Source organism: Eublepharis macularius, chromosome 4 (genome assembly GCF_028583425.1).
Source record: "Eublepharis macularius isolate TG4126 chromosome 4, MPM_Emac_v1.0, whole genome shotgun sequence".
Taxonomy (NCBI): domain Eukaryota; kingdom Metazoa; phylum Chordata; class Lepidosauria; order Squamata; family Eublepharidae; genus Eublepharis; species Eublepharis macularius.
In genome coordinates, this window is record NC_072793.1 from 94,422,031 (window position 1) to 94,438,492 (window position 16,462).

Below are 16,462 nucleotides of genomic sequence, written 5' to 3' on the forward strand. Positions count from 1 at the left end.
GACTTGTAGTTGTGGAAAGTGGTAAAACTGGAGAAGCAAAAGTCTCAACAGAGGTATAAATGGTAAACAAGTACTGGAAGGTAGTATGAAGTGAAGCTGCAGATATCTTTAAATAAAAGTTGTTTCTGCTGGATACAGAAGATTGGAGGGATTATAGGAGGGGCTTCACATAGTCTGAATGGAAGAAGTGAACGATTTGGGCAGAGGAGTTTTGGATAGTGCTGAGAGGACTGAGACATAACAAGGCTAGAGAAAAACTATGAGCAGGGAATGTGTCCCCCTCCCCCAGTACTTGCCACTGTCTAGCTCAGCTTGGTTGCTTACTTCACAAAGGCATGCTGTATGTACATTCTCTATCCCATGTTCTGGAAGAGAACCATCCCTCCAGGTAACACGCAAACTACTGAACACTGGATGTGGATCAGTTAAGTTTATTTTTTATAACCATGCATATGTGTTATGTTGTGTTTATCAAGGCACTTCTAATTTATGGTGACCCCATGAATTAACAACCTCCAAACATCCTATAATTAACAGCCTCTTTCAGATCTTGCAGACTGGAGACTGTGGTTTCCTTTATGGGGTCAATACATCTCATTTCAGGACTTCTTTTCCTACTGCCTCCCACCTTTCCTAGCATTATTGTTTTTTCCAGTGAGTCTTCTAATGATGTGACCAAAATACAATAGCTTTGGTTTTGTCATTTTAGTTTCCAGGGGAATTCAGGCTTGATTTGATCTAGAACCCAGGTTTATCTTTTAGGCCATCCACGCATCCTTAAAACTATCCTGCAGCATCACATTTCAAATAACCATAAGCCATCACATTATCTGGGGTGAGCAGATATCTATAGACAAAGGAATACTTCATGGAAGAATTCTGAAACTTTAGAATCGACCATCTCTAACAATCCATATCACTCACACAGTTACATGTAGTCACAACAGATTGTGTAGTGTTTCATGCACATCTAACTTGCCCAAACTGTAATGCTGAAAATGTTCAATCTTAGCATATAGTTGCAAAACTTGCTCAATGGATCCCAGCAAGGAACCTTTTTAAAATGTCAGGCTTCTGCCTTGGAGCAAATGAAGCCATAATTAAATATATGTACTCCTGAGTATATACAGAGGGTATTTTCATTAGTGATAACCAGGGCTCATTTCAAGGGGGAACATGCAGGAACGCAGTTCAGGTAGTTCCCCAAAGAAGTCACATGACAGGTGGCCCTGCTCACCTTACTCTCAGCCATTTGGGGCCCGTTTCAGCCTAGATTGGGGCTGAAATGGCCCGGATCGGGCCTCTGATGGGTGGTGGATCACTCTCCCACTCAGCAGCAGCCCGATCCTGACCATTTGGGGCCCCTTTTCAGCCCCTTTTTGCCATTTTGGGCCCAATTTTGGCCCTGAATGGCCAGGATTGGGTCCAAAACAGCCAGGATAGGTGATGTCAGGGGGTGTGGCATATGCAAATCAGTTATGCTAATGACACACTTCTGGTGATGTCAAGGGGCATGGCATATGCTAATGAGTTATGCTAATGAGTTATGCTCCAGCTCTTTTTCTAGGAAATGACCCCTGCTGATAACCAAAACCAGCTTTCTCCCACATTTGGTGTTAGGGACTAAGATGTCTATTGTGGAATATATGACCTGTGGATAATGGAGCATTTCTCTCCTTTAATCCTTGGTCTGTATAGTGAGGTACCAAGGTAAGAAAATAGATATTTCCTGTGTTACTCGAGTAGATAATTTGTGTTCCAGAGTTCTGTACAAAATCTATCTGCCAGAATTATACATAGTTTCTAATAGGGGAGGAAAGTTGCTACCTTTCTCCTGTCCACTATGAACAGCGAGTAGGAGGGGCTGAAATTCAACACGGTAACACTTCCCCAGCATGGAGATCCCGTGAGCTGAAAAGTTCCACCACTTGAATTTCTGTCTGTCACGTAATTGCCAAACACGCAAACCCGGGCTCTCTACGACAATCAACAGGCGCTCTCCGGGCAATAAAGGAAGCTGTTCGCGGAATCTTCTCTTGCGAGGGGGCCAGCGGGCCATCAAAGCGCTACTGTTAGGGCGAGGGGCTGTGGCAGCCGGAGATGGCCTAAAGTAGCGTAACATAGCATACCTCCGTGTAATTGCGCTGTGCCCGGGAGGGCCCCGACCCCTGAGCGGCCCTTTCACGGCGCCGACCCCCCCCCCCCTCCAGCTGTGGCACCTTTTGGTTCCTAATATGGGCTCTAATTCAATTACAAGCGACCCAAAGAGTTCGAGTTACAGCCAGCCGCCGAGCGCGCTCATTGGCTCTCGTGGGCGCGGCCGCGGGCGCTCATTGGCCCACCCAGAGGCAAGGGAAGGGCTCGGGCCGAACCAAACTGCGCTCCGCTCGCTCAGGACGCAAATGAGGGGAAGGTGGGCGCGTTGCCCGGCTGGCGGCGATCAGAAGGCTGCCGCTCCTTCTCGGCGTCTCCTCCCGCTCGTGTCAGAGCCGCGGGGTCCCTCGCTGGCAGTCCCTCCCTTCCGGGCAGTCCCGCTCAGCTGGCAGTTGGCTGTCCCGGCTCTGGCATGCACAGCGCCCGCCTCGACGCCTTTGTGAGCCACCTCCGTGCAGAAGTGGTAAATTCTGGGGGGACGATTGGGACAGGGGTCCGATGTATGCTGGCACCGCTCGCTGGAGCTCGTCGTATCCCTAAACCGAACGGGAGTCTGGGGGAGAGAGCTGGGCTAGGGCCCAACGGGGGCGATCGGGGTGCAGAGAGGGGGTGGACGGAGCGATGTCTTGAGATGCGACTAACCCTGCGCGAAGCCCCTGCTCCATACTGGCTGGGGAGCAAGACTGGGCTTGGGGCTTCTGCGCCCGAGATGGGTGAAGCGCCGGTGTTTTGTAGGCGTCCCGCCTGGGCAGGCCGAGGAGCTGTCAGCACTGCTCTCCCTTCCTCCCGAGGCAGCCTCATCAGCACCCGCTGCCTGGCTGCTGGGTGGGCCGATGCAAGTTCGTCCCGGGAGAGAAAGAACGGGTCTCGCCGCGGAGGTGCAGCGCCTAAGGCTGCAATCCCGGGGAGGAAGTTTGACAGGATCTGGTGCGTCTTACTTATGAGTAAACGTGCATCAGGCCGGGATGGGTGGCAGCAGTCCTTCCATCGTTTACTAGGGAGTAAGCGCCGCTGAAATCGGGAGGATTTACTTCTGAGTTGAAGTGGCGCCACTTCTGCTTTACTTCTGAGCAGAAGCGGCGCTTTGGAAGCGTTGCTCCCTTAAGGCGCGAGGAGGTTGGTAGCGAAGGTGCGTTGCTCCAGCACTGAGCCCCGCCACTCACAATAGGTGCTGGGGCTAGGGGTGGCTGCTGATCCCTGGCCCAAATAACGCTGCCGGGAGCAAATCCGACGGGAGGAGGCTCGCGGAGTCTGTGCTGAAGAGGGAGAAGCCCTGGACGTTTCTTTAAGGGACAGAAACTCGTCACGGGATAGAGTCAAAGTTTAGGAGGCGCTCCAGGCTGGCTGTTCCGCAGCTCCCTTTTGTAGCTCTTGCGAAGGGCGGGGGGCGACATGTTCTGTCTAGGAAGGAAAGAGGGGGAGGGGGAGCGATCTTCCACCCCACCCCGCCGTCGTTAGAGAGCCGCCGTTTGTTTCTCGTCTTCTCCTGACACGGCCTCTCCAGAGAGCCATCTCCCCCGGCAATCACTAGCTAGGTTGGCTTCCACGCTGCCCCTCTTGTGTTACCACATTCCCTTACAACTGGGGAGTCCTTAGGCTCAGTGAGGCGTTAGTTGCTCCTGTTTCTCCTTTCAGAACTGTGGAAGAGAGGGGCCAGGCTTCACAGCATCCTTTAGGATGAGGCGCTAGAAAGACAAGGGCCCTCCCCCTGAGTGCCCTGTGATCAGCTGTTGTGAGGATTCCTGGTGAGAGCATTTCAGGCAGCCGGTTTCCATAGGGCACCATTGAGGACTTGGAGAAACAGGTCTTCTGCATAGGGCTTGCCCTGTAGAGTTCACCTCACAGGCTGAGATGGTTGCTTGGGTGGGGAAGCTCCCCTCTGAATCTTTGTAGCTTCTGGTACTGTCATCTGTCTGAAAGGGGCAGGGTTAGGCCTCTTACTCCATCCTAGATTTGAGTATTCTGTGTAAGGTGGCCACAGAGTGAACTTGTGATTGTGCACAAAAGTTTCTAGCTAGAACAGCTTATGGGATCCCCATTAAGTTTGAAAGATGTGAGTCTATCATGACCTCCCCTACTGTTTCCTCTTACTCTTGCAGGGCAGGCTTTGTGATTCTGTGGCCCTAGGCTCAAGTCCAGGACGGGGCACCAGAATCACTGCTGCCCACCCCCACAGGGCCACCCCAGATGTGCAAGGCAGGTGAGCTTGGTGACTGCTGAGCCAGAGGTTGCCCAAGTCCCTAAGTGGGCGGGTACATGCAGCTTCTGCTGAGCTGGGTATCTGACAGCCAGAGGGAGTGGGCACAAGCAGAGACCTTGTCTTCCTTTTCTTCCCCCCTCCATGGGGGTGGGGCCATGAGCAGATGTCCCCCCCCCCAGTCTGGGGCTCAAGGCAGCTGCCCTTAATGCCCCATGGCTAAGAGACTTCCAGGTCTCTTGGACCTCATGCTACTAGGAGGTTAAGTGCTTCTCTAGAGGCTATAAGGAGGATACCAGAGAAGTGCTTCTCTAGGGACTATAAGGAAGACACCAAAAGTGGCAAGATTATGGTAGGCATAATGCAGAATTATCTTACCAGCAAGCCAGGTGTTCCTCCTGGAATGAACCCTCTATCCTGAAAGAAATACAGTAAGGGAGACTGATCTACATCACTGTTGGATTGGAAAGAGCGCCCAGTTTTTCAAAGTGGCCAACACCTGTGAATGCCACTGGCATAGGATGATCCACTTGAATATTCACAGTGGCCCTGAATTAGTAAAGGTGAGAGATGGGAAGTTCTCATACAGGAAGTGATGTAATGGTATTTGGAGTTTAATCTGTTCAGATGTTGAACTCTCTTCTCTGAAGGAGCCAGAAGTCTGGTGGATGGTGTGATGGAAGAGTCTACTGTAGCTTCTGCATCCTTTTCTCTCACTTGAACTGTAACTGCAAGTGATATCCAGACAAGGAGTTTTGTCCTTTGTCCCAAGCTGTCTTGCTTAACCCATAATATAACACTTAGTAACATTTAGTACTCCAGCCTAAGAAGCCTTCCAAGTTAGAAGAAGGTCTCTTAGGCTGGAAGAAGGCTTAGTTTAGTCAAGTGGAAGGATACATGCCATTAAATCCTCTTGGCTACTAGGCATGTGTGATAACTGGCCCAGTATGCTCCAGAATGCTTTGGAACAGGGGTCCAAAGTGAAGACCACGAAAAAGGGTTGTCTATAATATTTTGTGATGAAGAGAGACTGTTCATGGACTCAAGCTTTTCCTTAGGTGCTGCGTGTGTACAGTGGAATTTTCCTTTTAAAGGCCTTCTTGCTTTGCCAGTCTATGAATGGGTGCAGGTAGCAGCAATTTGGGGACTGAAATAGTTAGTGCTGACTTTGGAAATCTTATACCTTTTGGAGCTGCTGCTGCAGGAAGGAAACGTTTTGCAGAGTTGTTTATAAACTTGATTTCAGACTGTTCTGAACAGCTGGTTTCTTGGAGATGTTCTAATGCTATCAGATGCAGTGGCAGCATCAGCACAGAGTTGATGCTACTCAGTATGAATGTTCTAAATCCAGGGATCAATTTCTTGATTCTCTTCCTTGTCTTCTGCGGACAGTGAATGGGAAGTTGTCTGTACAGACAGCCACACATCTGGCTCCAGGGCTTCTCAGTCTAGCTGCTCAGGGGAGTGGCCTTTGTTGTTTCTCTCTGTAATTCTTCTTCCCTGATGTGTCCAGCCAGGGGAATCAGGCATTTCCCATGGATGTCAGCCTTTGCAAGGACATCTCTGCTACTAGTTTAACCATTCCTGTTTTAGCCATCGTTCTCATTTTGCCACTCTGTTGGGTCCAGAGGAAGCAGTAGTTGCTAGGCAATTGAAACGGACAATCTCCTTTTGTCTTGTGTTTGGAGAGGAAAAGGTGGTGGCAAAGGTGAAGGAAGGAAGGATCATGTGCCAAGCTTGAGGAGGGTGGGATCAGAGATGTAGACTGGAGAGCAATCTTGGGGATCCCTGGGTTGAGAACTTACCCTACCAACAATTCAAATGTGTGGACGTGATCCACAGCCAGCAGAAACTCCTCTCCCAAAGTGCATGGTCTTTGGGATGGCTATGAAGGCAATGGAGTTCAAGTCTTGGGGGAGGCTGAGTCATATTCCATACGCTTGTCTAATATGAGGTGAGAATAACTGTGTTGAAGCTACAGCATTTCCTGACCTGTGTAAACCTTCTGATGGAGTTGTTCTCTGTTAAAAGGCACATCAGTGGCTGACTCACTGTTGTGGTGAAAAGGAGGTTTATCTGATGCTGCGTCTAGGAAAGGAGCTTGGATTTTTCCTTGACTGGAAATGTTGTGGATGTGGGGTAGGGGAGATCGTCTAGAGACTTTTTATGACTGCCCAGGAATTGTAACTGAAGCATAACCAAAACCAGACATTTGATGGGTTCCAGGTTTGCAGCCAGCCACTGGTGGGCGACTGTGAACCCAGACCAGCTAAGTGAATAATTTCTGTCTCTGTGTTCACAAATCTGCTTGGAAAAGCAACAGCCTGTGGCACAGCTGAACTGTAGCTATTTTAGAAAATAACAGGAAGTGGGTCTGGAGCGGAAGAAGAAATACTAGGAGTTTGGGCACAGTGTTTGGACCCCTGTCTATACCTCATTTAGGAATGAAGGAGACCAGTTTGTAAACTGGGAAATGTTCGAGCTCTTAATAAATTGACTTTTTCCACACCCTTTTTGCCAGACCACTTTTGTGTTCCTTCCATATTTTCCTTAGCACCTGATAGATCTGTGGCCCTGCTCAAGTTGTTTGTCTGTGGATCTGGCTCTGTAACTGAGCATTTTGCACCTCCTTCCTAGCTGTACATAGTGATTTCTTGCAGGGAGAAGCAGTTTGTATCATTCTAACTTGCTCAGATGTTCTGCCCTCCCACACAGTAGCAACAACTGAAAGGCCTCCAAGTAGTTCAGGAGAAAGGGGTGCAGGATCTTAAAGTCATTAGCTTGGAAGTGAACCTCACCTTCTCTTTGCTGTTACAGACTCCCCCTCCCCCTCCCCCCTAAAAATGCAACACTTCCACCAATCACTGTGACCTCATATCCTGGCTTTCTCTCCTGCATGCTGGGGGGAACTGCTTGTGTAATTCCCGGAGACTCTCACACACCCTCTGTGTCATCTTCTGCCGGGTGGGGCCACTCACTCACTGTAACATGCTGCTGCTTGTAGAGCCTGGGATGGGCCTGGAACGTGCAGATGCTACTGAAATGCTCTGCCTCAGGGCTGGGGGCCTGCCAAGATGAGACGGGGCGAGGACCTGCGCGTGCGGCTGTGGCTCCCAGTTCCGCTAGGGTAAATCAGATTGCTGCCCCTCACAGACCTGAGCTAGAAGCGGCTGGGAGGCTTGGAGCATTCAGCAGCCCTCGGGAAGCAGTGGCGTGTGCTGGATAGATAATCAGCACCTGGGCAGGGTGAGCTGTGTGATAGAGGGGATGTGGTGGCACACAGATGGGCTGTTTGAATGGGGTGTGGAACAAGAGGAGACACGTGGATAAGGAGAGTGGAAAGCTTCACTGGAAACAAATGAAGGCAGATCTGCTTTTTGATGAAGGGGAACTGAGTCATGTGAGGTCAGGAGCCAGTTATTCTCTTGTTTGCTGTCTCTTTTGAGTTGTCTGGGCTGATGATCCACTAAACTGCTTTCTTTGGACTTTTTGCATTAAATGGAAGGATTAGTTCCAAAATAGGCATGTTTGGGCTAACTTTTTTTGAAGACTGCAGTGTGCTTGTAATGTTGTTTTATGCTAACTTTCGATATATTGTGGGCTGAGCCTGTACACTTCATTGGGTGATGTCACTGGAATTATTGTGACAGGAAGTTGAAAGTGTCTGTTTTCTCTTCCATAGCTGTGCATGAAGGAGTCAAGTGAAGTGCTACGGGGCCAGATGCAGTGTATGATGCGGACCCTCCATGATCTAAAAAGAGTGCATGACCGAGACCTCCAATTGGATCCTGAGGAGATAAGGCCTCTCCCTGCCGTGCCTTCCCCAAAGCAATGCACCTGTGTGAGGGTATCAGCCATTTCGGAAGCAGACTCTGCCTGTTGCCTGGAGGTGGCTGTGGAAGAAGAGGCTGCCTTCTCTCCTCCCAGCAGTGAGCGGAGCCTGGAGTTTGATTCAGGTTACTCTGAAGTGTCAGGGAGCAGCTGGCGGGATGAGGAGGGACCCCCACTTTTGCGAGCCAGTAAGCTTTCCTCAGGGGGCTTCTTGCGTCGTCGAGCACCTGCCAGGAGGCCTCGGCCCAAATCAGCTTCTGATGCCTGCCTGGAGCGGTGGCGGGAAGTGGAGCCTGCAGATGCAGGAGACTGGACAGTGTCCCTTCTGTCGCAGAGCCGCAACCGGCAACCACTGGTGTTGGGCGACAACTGCTTTGCTGACTTGGTGGAGAACTGGATGGACCTGCCTGAGGAGAGTGGGGAACGTGGACGGCTGCAGCGCTGGCTAGCCAAGCCCCATGGATTCCTGCTCAACCTCTCTGGCAATGTGCGCCGAAGACTGGCTGGCATCTCACGCACAGAGCGTACCAAGCAGGACACTGATGGCACAAAGCGTTTTTCCTGCCCTGTGGGGCTGGGTGCACGGCCAACACTACCCTACTTCCATCAGTCCCACGCCAACATCAGTGAGCTCTCCACAGACTGTAACAGCTTTGCTGCTCTCATGAACTGCAGAAGTCGGCAACCAATCATTTGCAATGATGTGATTGGATACATCTAACCTTGCTGGGATATATTATATTTTTTTTTCTTGTTCAGGTTTTGTAAATAAATGCCTTTTTTCTACATCATATCCCTGGTGTGTGATATCCATCTATCTGTAAATGGCCATGCAGCTTTATGCTGTTGGCTTTAATCAGCTGCAGCGCTCCTGTGGGCACAGCATGAATTTCTTGCCTTTCCCACCCTCTGAAGCCCCAACCCCACCCTCCCTCAAAAGCATTCCATGAGCCATTTGGTGCCCCAGTGGGAGTGGGAAGGTGAGAAAGTTGCGGTTTGCAGGTGGAAATCCTGTCCACAGAAACACTGCAGTGGATCTAAGCCATTTTTTTACTCAATTGACTTTTTAGTTGCCTTCTGACTGATTCCGCTTCAAGTAAATCCATGAGTTCTTGTCCGTAGAGTGTAATAACATTAATAAACAGAGCTGACAGGGAACTAGGAACTTTTATCCCAAGAAATGTAAATGTTCCATGTACTGATTTCTTGATATAGTTTAGCTTCCTCCAGCTATAGGTTTCAGTCAATTTAACAAGTATCAGTATAGTTCCTTTCCACTAGTGGAGAATGTAAAATTCAAAATATGGGAGTCTCACCTCTCGAGGAAATTGATCTAGAGAATTGTTGCTGTGTTAGTCCACAAAGAATAGGATTATATCCTCTATGGGACCAACTAAATTAGAGTACTTTTTTAAAGTTTAGCAGTGTACTGAAACTTGAAGGAGTAGAAATGAAGCATTTAAGAAAGTTATTAGGCTGATAGACCACAGAAGAACAGTTTGTACTTGAATCTCAGTACAAACTTTGGAAAATAGCCAGAAAGAGAACCACTCTGGACTTCTTACAATGGAGGTTTCAAAAGGGCTAAGACAGGAACTGTAAATGATGGCAAGAACCATTGTATGCTGGCATATATCTGCAGTTACAGTGGGTATCACATTAGAGGCATCCAGCTGGCATTTGTAGGTCAGAACGTGTTAACTGTAGTGTTCAAATATAAATGATGAAAAGACTACTCAGATTAGTCATGGTAAATGCGGATATTTATGCTCCCATAAAAACAAGGTATTCTGTAAAAGTTCTTTAAAATTTTGCATTTTATCGTTATGCCACATGTAATATCAAAATAACAAATTTAAATTAGTTATTCAAATTCCCAAGATCACTGAGGCATTCAAATGCTTTTTGTGTGCCTATTCAAAGGAAAGTAATACTACCTAGATTTTACTGACACTTTCCCCCCCAGTTTACCTTTAATAATAAAAGGAGAACAGCATGTAAAAACAAAGCTGGCTTGTGGTCACACCTAAAAGTGTTGACTGATCACATCAGCAGCATTAAATAAGTGCTGGAGGAAAGGATAACAAGAGCCATGGAAGAACAATACCTGTCAAAGCATCACTAATATTTCCAGATTACAAAAAAGGGTTCAAACTGAAGGATGTTTTCCTCATACATAATCAGTTGAAATAGAAATAACAGGAACATTGATAATATGTATGATCGAGATTATACCTAGAAAAACTCTGTGTGTGTTATATGCCATCAAGTCGCCTCTGACTTATGGTGACCCCATGAAGAAAAGACCTCCAAAACGTCTTATCATTAACAGACTTGTTCAGATCCTGCAAACTGGAGAATGTGGCTTCTTTTATTGAGTCAAGCCATCTCATTTTAGGTCTTCTTCTTTTCCTACTGCCTTCCACTTTTACTAGCATTATTGGCTTTTCCAGTCTTCTCATGATCTGACCAAAGTACGATAGCCTCAGTTTTGTCCATACATACTGCTTTGTTTCCGATGGGTATGTTAGTTTGCAGTAGAGGAGCAAGATTCAAGTCCTGTAGCACCTCAAAGACCAACAAAATCTCCAGAGTAAACTTTTAAGAGTCAAAGTATAAGCTTTTTAAGAGTCAAAGCTTGCTTGCTTTGACGCTCAGAAATTTATACCCTGGAAATCTTGTTGGTCTTTAAAGTGCTACAGGACTCAAATCTGGCTCACATATTGCTTTGGAACAGAATATCTGGGAATCATCTGAAATATAGTGTATAATGTGAAGAAGAAAAATGCAAAATTTACAGAGTGTAGAGTAGTCACCATAAAGAAGTATAAACCCACAAAGAAATATGATTTTGAAAATATACAAACAGCATAAGAATTAATTTTGCAACAACAGCCAGTCCACTATTTCTAGGCACTAGTAGCCAGGCACAAAAGTGATGGCTATAGCCCCTGTTGCTTATTCCCACAATTTAGTAGTCAGAGGGGGCAGGAACCTGGAGGTACTATTTAGCTATCATAGCTATAGATACTTCCTTCCCTTAATCCCTTTTAACAGCCTTCTAAGGTAAGCAAATGACCGCTACCAGAGCTGACAGTAGTGTATTTCACAAATTAATTATGCAAATATACTAGAGACTTTGGGTGACCTTTCACTAGTGTAGTTAATGTGCAAGACTCTGCTTGCAATTGTTCCAGAAGAATGAGAAATTGTTTAACAAGGATTTGAAGGGCGGAGCTCATGCTAGTAAAACTCAGGGATCTTGTCCCTAACTAAAAGAAGCTCTACCACAAAGATCTTGCTGGTGGTACCATCCCCCAGCCTTCTCAATTTCTATTTCTGCAGTCATGAGGGATAAACATATACCACTGAAGACAAATTGTAAAGTTGATATTCTCAGTTCTGCGCATCAGGTGAAGTGAGTTCTGATTAGGAAAAACTAACACTGGAATAAGTTGTGTTAATCTTTTAAATGCCATTGGACTCCTCTTTTGTTGTCATAGACTAAAATGGCTAACCACCTAGAATGATCAAGTTCCACTCTGTGGCTGTACAGGTGTTTCTGTCCTACAAGTGGTGCACCAGGTTTTCAAAGATGCATCAAGATATTAATTCTCCAACCCCCAGCCTATATCAGGAATGGAATAACTCTCATTTTTCTGATGGACTTTCCTTGTTTTCCCAAACCGGATAATGCAATATGGTGATAATGCTTAAATTATGGCAACTAATATGACATGAGGCTGAGAGTCTTTGCTGTTGCTTATCCCTAGCAGCTACTTTCCTGAGGTATACCTCTTCTGTATATGGACGTTCTATCTAGCTATCTTAACTAACTGTAGTTGGTAGATGTACCATTCATCAGTTTGTCCAATCTGTTTAAAACTCCAGCTGAAGTGTTAGTCATCACCAGATCTTGTAGCAATGAGCTTCTTAAGTGAATGATGTGTTGTGGGAAGACTTACTCTGTCGTCTGTTCTGAAGTGGGTATGAATAAACTTCATTGGATAACCCCAGGTTAAAGAACTGAAATGGTGTAGGGAGGGATTATATCAGTTTTCCTCACAGTATACATGATTTTATAAAAGGCAATTCATGCCATTTCCCCATTCTTCAACATGAAGGGTGGGTGGATTATAGTTCCCATAATTATGGAGTTCTTTTCCCCCTGACCATTATAGAAGCCACACTGCAATATTTCTGTAAAATAACAGTTTTAATATGTGGGAAAGAGAGAATATAAGAAAGTAGGGTGTATAAGCATTTTTAAATGAAAAGCCTCAGCAAATTTATAAAACAGGAGTCCAACGCCACCTTAGAGACTAACAGAATTTATTCCAGTGCAAACTTTCTTTTTAAAAGAATGCACAACTTTAAGGTTGGTTTGCAATGAAGAAACTGAAATTGTTAAAGATTTTCTAATCGTTGGCTCCATTATCAACCAAAAGGATACTGCAATCAAAAGAATCAGAAGGGGACTGAGACTTGGTAGGGTAGCTATGAAGAAGCTGGAAAAGATCCTTAGGGATAAGGAAAAGTCACCGGAGACCAAGATCAAGATAATTCATACTATGATATTCCCCGTTACTATGTATGGAAGTGAAAGTTGGACAATGAAGAAAGCTGGCAGTAAGAAATGTGATTAATTTGAAATGTGGTAGTGGAGGAGAGTTTTATGGACACCATGGGTCACTAAAAAAAACAAATAAGTGGGTTCTAGATTAAATGAGACCTGAATTCTCCATGGAAGTTAGAATGACTAAACTGAGGCTCTCATAGGAAAAGCTGAGGTCAGTAGGAAAAGAGGAAGACCTAGGCGTGAGGTGCCTTGACTCAATAAAGAAAGCCATCATCTGACGTTTGCAAGACCTGAACAAGGCTGTTAATGACAAGATCTTTTGAAGGTCATTAAATCATAGGCTCACCATAAGTCTGGAGTGACTTGATGGTACATAACACATGCGTGCACACATGCACACACACACGCTTTTCTGAATCAGGGCACAACATGAAATGTACATCTGTTAGGCCAATGCTTTTGAATTAACAGAAAGGTGGGAGTGTTACAAAGAGAGGCTGGCTTAAAGCAAAATTCAATTTAAAGAGTGATCAATTTGCTCAGAGAGGTTAGGTTATTAAAATAATTTTTTGACCGTAGCTTGTTCTGTTCTGTTGTTATATAAATACATCTGCCTGATGGGTGTGTGCTTCATGCATCCGATGAAGTGGCCTCAAAGTTACAAAAGCTGATGCTGGAATAAATTTTGTTAGTTTTTTTAGGTGTCACTGAACTCCTTTTATTTTTCTGCTACAGACTAACAGGGAAGGCAACCAGATTTATTTTTGTTTGTGCCTATGTGTACCTCCAGAGGGGGTTTTTATTTGAAATTATACTTTGACTTCATATCTAAATATCATAGGTTTATCCCACCTGTCCTCTGAAGGGCTCAGGGTAGTGTATATCCTCATTCCCTCTCCTGCTTTATGTCCTAATGGCAACTCTGTGAAGTAGGTGAAACTGAGAGAACCCAGCCTGGCTCAGGGTCACCTGGTGAGCTTCACAACTGAGTGGGGATATGAATCACGGTTTCCCCAGTTTAAATCTCACCCTTATGCTATTTATATGGGCTGTAATGGAATAAAAACAATGATGGGCCACAGTAAGGGTACTTTCCCAGCTGGGCGGAAAGCAGCCGGAGGACACATCACAATGTGTGGATGTAATAAATACAACCTTAGCATGTACTCCGACGGCACAGAAAGACGGCACAGAAATCGGGCTGCATTGTTCTTGCATGATAAGAAAACCACATGATGTTGAGACTCTATCTAGTAATGTGTAAACACTCCAGCTTGCGTAGTTGGTTATCAAGCAGACACGCCTACCTTTTGAACTATAACTCTTTCACCAAGATGCTAGTAAGGGATAAGTGGTAAAAGTCCTCTTTATCAGGAGTATTGTCCCTCTTAGTGCAGCTATGCGAATGAGCCCTAAAACAATTTGTTTCTGAGCCATCATCCTGCTTGTTCATTCCACAAAGTTGCATCACAAACCAATGAAAGGGCTCCAAAAGCAAGCCTCTTTCTAGTTAACAGAAGCTTCTTCCTTGAATCAGTAGCTCTGAAGGATCAAGAAAACTATGCAGGCTGACCTTTATGGCAATACAAACCAAGGGGATTTTTTTTCTCCTGTTATTTACAATAGTCCAATGCAGGGTAATGACTGTTCTACCTCACTATTCCCTCAGCTGCCTGAGCTCGCTCTTCAAAATCCAGTCATCGTGGCTGAACCCATAACATGTACCAATTATACACACATCCATATGAAGCTGCCTTATATTGAATCAGATCATTAGTCCATTCAGCCCATTTCTATTTACTGAGATCATGGCTGTCAGGCAATGGTCTTTTCCAACTCCCAGAAGATCTCCTTCTCTTTGGAGACAGGGGTGGGAGCAAGGCACTGAAACCAAGATCTTATACATGCAGGGAAGTTCTGGTGTTAGAGCTCATCTGAGAAGTGCAGTACATAGGGGAAGAGAATGCAAGAAGATGGGGAGGTCTATACTCCTCATCTGTACATCCCTTTTGCTGTTAAAAACAGATCCCTCTTTCTACCTGATGGGGGCCCATCCATATTTAAATACACAGTCCTTCTGCCATCATAACTAATCTGGGACCAGAGGCAACAACCTTTCCAAGAATCTCCTCCTCCTAATAGAGGATTGCAGGTATCATGTCACCAGCTCCTAACCGGGAAGAAAAGCTCAAGAACCTTGTTTCTTAGCAGCCACTCCCAGCCTAGTCCAATAATGATGATCTGAAATGTTTTCAGTAGGAAGTCAAGGTAGGTCAATGAATGCTAAACAGGCTCCTGTTCTAGGAATGTGGCATTAAATGTGAAGTAGAAGAAACTGTAACAGACCTTCCAATGAAAGGTACCTGGCAGGAGCATAGCTGGTATTTAGCAAAGGGCTTCTGTTTATCAGCAGTACTGGAAGATGGGAATGAAGTCTAATAAAACCGTTATGTCCCTATAGCCTGCAATGGTAGCACATATTTTTGATAGAGCCCAACAAATTGCTGTGGTGGCACAAGAGCAGACTCTACAGTGGTGCTCAGTAGGTGGCCTTGGGTGAGCCACTCCTCTCTGGCCCAGCTCCCCAGCTGCATCGTGGGAATGATGACAACACTCACTTTGTTCACCGCTCTGAGTGGGGCACTGATCTAGAAGAACAGTATAGAAGTGCAGTTGTTATTGTTATGTGACTCTGCATAGAATCATAACGGCCCCAGGACAAGATGCAGGGGGATGGGCTAGGATTGTTATTCCAGTAACAGCTCCCATTAGATGCTGTGTAGCAGGACTGCTTAAAACTGTTACAATATGGAGCAAAGACAAAACAGAACAGGAGTTTGTGTTGTTATGTGACATTTTGGAACCATTTAAATGTGGGCCTGTTCAATGGGAGCAACAGACAGTACTGACATTCCTGCTCCTCTTGTCCTGCATAGGATGCTGCTGTAGCAATATTCATGTTGCTCTGTGCATCATGGCAATTATGTACAACTTTAGGATCTGTGTGCGGAGTCATTCAAAGAGATCAGGAAATATCATGGTAAGAGGGAGAGGGAATAGTTATTTGTTCAGCAGTTTGCCAATAAAAATTGCTTCACACTGAATTCAGTAAGGAGGCAGCAGGCATCCACAGCACTCTCATTTTCAGTTGCTGAAGCTTGAAGACTCTGACAGGGTGCTTGGAGAAACCTAGCTACCGCTTTTATAATCATCATTCACCCAGCTAGGCTTATAACAAATAGAAAGTGAATAGCAGGTTCTGTTCAGGATGGTGGTGAATATTTCATTTCAAGAGGGGGCAGCCCCAGCTGCTACTTCTCAAGAAACCATCTCTTGCTCCTAGCAATTTACTGAACTAGTGCCTGGTGCAAATCTCAAGTGGGTGGTGGCTGTGCGTCTCCAGATTCTCTTGTATGAATCCAATTATCTAGACTCATCAAAATTGCTTTAATCATCCTGATAGCCAATATGTACTGAGAAAGAAACCAAAGGAGCATGATGCTGTTGATTCTCTTGGATCTCTCTACAGCTTACTCTGCAATTGACCATGGCATCCTTCTGGACTATTAGATTGGGAGGCTCTATACTTCTGTGGCTCGCCTCTTACTTGTTAGACAGATTATGGGAACGTGGTCTTGGGAACTGTTGTTCCTATCTGTGCCACTTCTGCTACAGGGCTTCATGGTCTGATCATTTCAAAA

General features: G+C 45.9%; 1 protein-coding gene across 2 annotated transcripts; it reads left to right on the top strand.

Annotated features, from left to right (window-relative positions):
• The first annotated feature begins 2,407 nt into the window (after window positions 1–2,407).
• Window positions 2,408–8,973, top strand: INKA1 (inka box actin regulator 1). 2 transcript variants are annotated; one of them, XM_054977865.1, is made up of 2 exons: window positions 2,408–2,617; window positions 8,034–8,973. In XM_054977865.1, the coding sequence occupies exons 1-2, from the start codon at window positions 2,567–2,569 to the stop codon at window positions 8,901–8,903; spliced, it is 921 nt and encodes a 306-aa protein (XP_054833840.1). In that variant the 5' UTR covers window positions 2,408–2,566; the 3' UTR covers window positions 8,904–8,973. The 2 variants fall into 2 exon arrangements, with proteins under 2 accessions (XP_054833840.1, XP_054833841.1); XM_054977866.1 differs by lacking the exon at window positions 2,408–2,617 and adding an exon at window positions 7,704–7,756.
• The last annotated feature ends 7,489 nt before the right edge of the window (window positions 8,974–16,462 follow it).